The 5,387-nt window shown below is 53.4% G+C and overlaps 1 protein-coding gene across 1 annotated transcript in view; it reads left to right on the top strand.

Annotated features, from left to right (window-relative positions):
* Positions 1-5,387, top strand: part of EPHA10 (EPH receptor A10) — a 59,783-nt gene that overhangs the window by 9,820 nt on the left and 44,576 nt on the right. The window contains exon 4 of the mRNA XM_014591610.1: positions 5,144-5,299. Within this exon, the coding sequence (XP_014447096.1) occupies positions 5,144-5,299 (156 nt within the window). The remainder of the gene's footprint in view (positions 1-5,143; positions 5,300-5,387) is intronic.

Here is a 5,387-nt window from a genome sequence, read left to right as displayed (position 1 = left end):
GAAAGAAAGAAAGAAAGGAAGAAAGAAAGAAAGAAGGAAGGAAGGAAGGAAAGAAAGAAAGAAAGAGGAAAGAAAGAAAGAAAGGAAGAAAGAAAGAAAGAAAGGAAGGAAGGAAGGAAGGAAGGAAGGAAGGAAGGAAGGAAAGAAGGAAGGAAGGAAGAGGAAAGAAAGAAAGAAAGAAAGAAAGAAAGAAAGAAAGAAAGAAAGAAAGAAAGAAAGAAAGAAAGAAAGGAGGGAGAGAGGGAGGGAGGGAGGGAGGAAGGAAGGGAGGAAGAAAAAGTGGGTCTGGCGCTCAGGAACACAGAGATACCACTGGTTGCTGTGGGCGTGGCTGGGGCAGGCCAGGGGGAAAAATGGGCCCGGACTCACCCTGCAGCCATATTTCAGAGGCAGAAAAACCAGCCCACCAGAAAGACTGAGAGGGAGTGGTCAGAGGCCAGAGGAAGGCCAGGACCATCCTGTGAGGTCATGACAGGTGGGGAGAGGCAGTATCGGGTCGGCATGGCCTGGGGTGGCGGTAAGCAGTCAGACTGAGGGTCAGGAAGTGTCCAGTTGGTGGCCTTCATGAAAGCAGCTTCTGCCTGGTGATGGAGACGGGGACCTGGCTGCAGTAGGCGAAGGGGTGAAGGAAGCTGAGGAGCTAGAGTTGGGAAATCTATTGGGTCATCGGAGAAGTCATGATGCATTTTCATAGAAGAGCAGAAAAATGAGCCATGACTTCCTGATGACCCGACAGAAACCTGGATCTGGAGGAGGCAGGGGGAGGGAGGGTATTCGAGGTAGACATTGGGTTGGGAGGAGATTTTATTGCAGATGGGAGAGCGTTGTTTGTACGCTGAAGAGGAAAAGCCAGAAGGCTCCCACGCGGGGGGTGGGGGTAGAGGGAGCAGTCTGCCCCAGGGAAGGGGTTTTTATTTCTGATGTGGGCTGTCTATCTTTGTGATAGAGGTCATGAGACCATCACAGAGAGGAACACGCTCAGCAGGCTCTGGCCACACTGCTCCTCCGCCCTCTGCTCCTCGATATCCTGAGTGCCCTGTGTCTTTTCAGGCCAGACTGGGGATTTGAACCCATGGCTGGCCATGTGGCTTCCAGCACTGCAGTTCAATACACTGCAGATTGTGCCACCAGGCTGGGCCCTGGCAGTGGGTTAGAACTGCTGACACATGTTGCTAATAAGAAGTACACCAACTTTTAGCTCATTTTATTATTGTTTTTATTTATTTATATTATAATTTGCCAGAGGGCACATGCACTCACCAGGGAGAGACAGAGAGACAGAGGAAGAGGGAGATGGAGAGGGAGAGGGAGAAAGCACCTCCAATGGGACGGGGCCATGCCACAACCCTTTCTCCGTCATTTCTCCATGCTGTTAGGATCCTGTGCACACATGCACGTGCCTGCGTGTTTTCTAAGTCGCTGGGTCAGGATCTGAACGTGGGATCCGGTTCCCTTAATGACTAGGCCACAGGGCTACCCGCTGGTTTTATTTATTTATTTTTTAAGAGTTTTTTTTTTTTTTTTGCTTTAGGGCATGTGTGCTCACCAGAGAGAGAGATTTAGAATCAGACAGTGAGAGGGAAAGCGAGAAATTACCCCCCATGGGGGATAGCCCTGCCACAGTCCCTTCTCCTCCATTTTGAGTTTGAAGCCACTGGGTCCAGACTGGAACCGTAGTCAGCCATGTGGGAGTCGAGTGATGTAACTGCTACGCCATCTGCTGGCCCAGCCACTGTTTTATTTTATTTTTAATTTTTGTAATTATTTTACTTAACTTTATTTATTTATTTATTTTACTTTGACCAGAGAGGGGCAGAGAGAGAGAGAGAGAGAGTAAGAAAGCAAGCCGCCAGGTCTGGGATTCAAACCGCGATCAATCAGCCATGTGGGAGTCTAGCGCCCTTAACCACCATGCCACCTGCTGGCCCCATCACTGTTTTTAAATACTCTGTAGTCGGTGGCAATAGAAGGGACCATTTTTACTGCTCCACCCCTTGTTCCTGGAAAGACCCAGGGGAGGAGCAGCAGTGTGGGGACCAGGATGGGGGAGACTGATGGAATGGCATCTTCCTGGAGGTGAAGGGAAGGAAGCAAGACTGGAAATGGAGGGACCGCTATTCAACTAGAGGTGTATCCCCTCCTTCAGGACTGGAAGGAGGAGAGGGAGTGTGGATGGAGGTGTTGGTGGACTTTGATGGCCAGATGTTGAGGGGATTCCCAAGTGGTGGCCTCTGTTCTCCTTGCAAGGCAGGAGGGTGGGCAGGCCTCTGAGTCAGTGGACAGTGAGACTCTTGTCTATTTAATCAATTTCGTCCATCGTTAGGCTCTAGAACAGCACCTGGCTTGTAGGAGATGCTAAAAAATACTTGCCGAATGGAGGGGGTCAGGGGTTAGAGGGGCAGAGAGAGACCCTCGGGCCTGGTTCCACTTTTAACTTGTGCAGAGCTCCCTCCTCTTGGGCTCAGACCAGACAGGGTCCACTGTGACGGCATCAGCTCTGCCTGAGGAGCAAGTAGCTGGGACGATGCCAGGAAAGCTGCACGAGGGAGGTGCTATTTGAACTGGGGTTTGGGAGGTGTAGAACTCGCCAGGACCAGAGGGGTGTGAGGCAGTATAGCTAGCATAAGCCCCAGTGCGGGGTGGGTAGGGGGATGGGCAGGGGGAGCTGTTGGAGGGTTTCAGGTAGAGAAGTGAAACAGTCAGGTCAGGTTCATATGCAGAAAGTTAAGGTCTTTCAGGGCTGGCTCCAGGCCTAGTGGTTGGGGCAGCTGGATCTCACATGGCCTACTGTGCGGATTGAACCCTGGACCTGGTGGCTTGAGAAACACAGTGCTTGCGTGTGTGTGTGCGCGTGTACACCCGTGTGCCCAAAATCTTGAAAGGAGCAAGAGAAGGGATTTGGCGTGACTATTCCCCATTGCAAGGTGCTTTCTCCTTTCCCTCCTGCTCTCTGTTTCTCTCTGAAGAGCACATGTACCCTTTAGCAAAGAGAGAGAGAGGGAGGGAGAAATAAAGTTAAGGTGTTCCAAGTGTCTTCTGTAGTTAAGTACAGACTCCTCTTTTTTTCTCTTTTTAGGAATTATTTCATTTTATTTATTATTACTATTTAAAAATTTCCTATAGGGTACATGTGCTCACCAGAGAGAGAGAGAGAGAAAGAGAGAGAGGGAAGGTGAGAAAGCAAGCCACCAGGTCTGGCCTCAATCCGTGGTCAGCCGTGTGAGTCCGGCGCCCTCACCACCACGCCACCTGCTGGACCGACTTCTTTCTTAAAGCAGATGGATGTGGAAGACATGCCGGAGTTAAGACGTTCTTTCCCCTTTTCTCTTTGGCAACCCTGACTCATGTCCCCTGTCTCCTAGTGATGAGGAATCAGTGGAAGAGCTGGATTTCCTTTGGGAGAAAACTCAGGGCATCTAACCCATATGTTCAGGTCTCTAGAGGACTGACCGGGAGGAAGGGCTCCGTGTTTGGGTGCCAAAGGCCACGGGGCTGCGTGGACTCCCCAGCGCTGGGCTGCCCAGGGCTCTGGACAAGTAGACCCTGCTGACCTCAGCCTCCCAGGCAGTGGGAGTCCTTAGCCCCTCCCCTCTTCTCTCAGACTGGCTGAACCAAGGCCCTTCCCGAGGGCTGGCCTGTGTCCTGCAGCTGCTAGGTCTCAGAGCTGGGCCGCAGCCAGCATTTGGTCCACACTTAAACTACAGGGGTGGCCAGGGAACTAGGTGAGGCCCCCCAAGCTCTGGAAGGAGGGGCAGGGAACCACTGCCTCCCTCCCTGGCCCAGCTGGTGGGAAATTTTTAAAAGTGGGTGTTTGGCAATTTAGGCTTCAAGTTTATGAGGGAGGAACGGTAATTACTATTATTATCATGTAAATGTGGTCCTTACCAGGCCTAAGTGATTTATATGCTTTATCTCAGTTAATCCTCCAAAAACCTTTTTGAGGTAGGTATTCTAAGTAAGGCTCAGAGAGGTGGACCAACTTGTGCAAGGCCACGCAACAAGTAAGTGGCTACGTTACAAACCTAGGCTGTTCAGATGGGCAAGCTCATTGCCCTCACGTGTTCTGGGGGGGGGGGGGGGTTGTTCGGTGGGGGGGGGGGGGGCAAGAGGAGTGACTGAACAGGTGTCCGGACTAGAACCAAGTGTCACCCAGGGTCCAGGGAACGCTCACTGTCCCTCGGCTCTCTCCACCCCCTCCCTCCTAGCTGGCTCCACACCAAGGGTGTGAGCTGGGGATTTGCGACACGCTGGTCTGAAATGGTGGTGGTGGGAGGCTGAGCCTTAACAATGTGTGTGTGAGAGACAGAGAGAAAGAGACAGAGAGACATACCATCTCTGTGCCGTGGGCGTGTGTGCACTTGTCTGTCCCTGAGGACTATAACAACCCTTAGGGACACCTCCCTCCTGTCCCCTTCCTCACAGCAGGGCTGCAAAATTTGGCTCATTTTCTTCCAGCGGGCATTAGGGCAGCATGGCATGGGCTCTGAGCCAGTCCCTTGGGATCCCTCCCGCTGTGGGACATCGGGCAACTTGCTGAAACTCTCTGAGCTGTAGATTCCTCATTTTAAACAGGGTGAAAGCACTTACCTTGCTGGCCGTCGTTAGGGTTATGGGAGCGAATAGAAGCAAAAAACAGTTCCTGGTTCCCCGTGCACACTGAGCGGTCACTAAGGGGTAGGTGACGCAGGCTGTTCCGGCTGCTACCCCATGGGGCAGTGCCAGGTGACTGAGGGCTAGACCCTTCTCCATCACTATCTCCAGAGATAAACTCCACCCTCAAGGGCACAGGCAGGAAAGGGAGGCACCTGCCGGCAGAGAGACCCTGGAGCCCTGACTGGGGCCACTGTGCTGGCGACAGCCCTGCGGGGAGCAGGGAGCAGGGAGGATGGGGGAAAGCTGCATGAGAGAGCTGAACTGGGGTTTTGGGAGGTGTAGAACTTGCCAGGACCAAAGGGGTGTGAGACTTTATAGCGCAAGACCACGACCCAGTGCGGGGTGGGTAGGGGGTGGGCAGGGGGAGTTGTTAGGGAGCTTTAGGTAGAGAAGTGAAATAAACGGTCAGGTTCCTATTCAGAAAGTTAAGGTCTCCCAGGGCTGGCTCCGCGGACTGGTGGGGCCTCTCCTCACTGGCCTCTCCCTGCAGCCTGTCCCCCAGGGTTTTACAAGGTGTCACCGCGGAGGCCTCTGTGCTCGCCATGCCCAGAGCACAGCCGGGCCCTGGAAAACGCCTCCACGTTCTGCGTGTGCCAGGACAGCTACGCGCGCTCGCCGACCGACCCGCCCTCGGCTTCCTGCACGCGTGAGTCCCCTGGGGCTGCATCAGGGAGGGCGGAGGGGCGGGGGACGGTCAGCGGAGACCAAATCCCAGTGGTGGTGCGGGTGGGCGT

Source organism: Tupaia chinensis, unplaced genomic scaffold (genome assembly GCF_000334495.1).
Source record: "Tupaia chinensis unplaced genomic scaffold, TupChi_1.0 Scaffold000604_1, whole genome shotgun sequence".
Lineage (NCBI taxonomy): Eukaryota > Metazoa > Chordata > Mammalia > Scandentia > Tupaiidae > Tupaia > Tupaia belangeri.
This window is presented reverse-complemented; position numbering and strand designations above follow the sequence as displayed.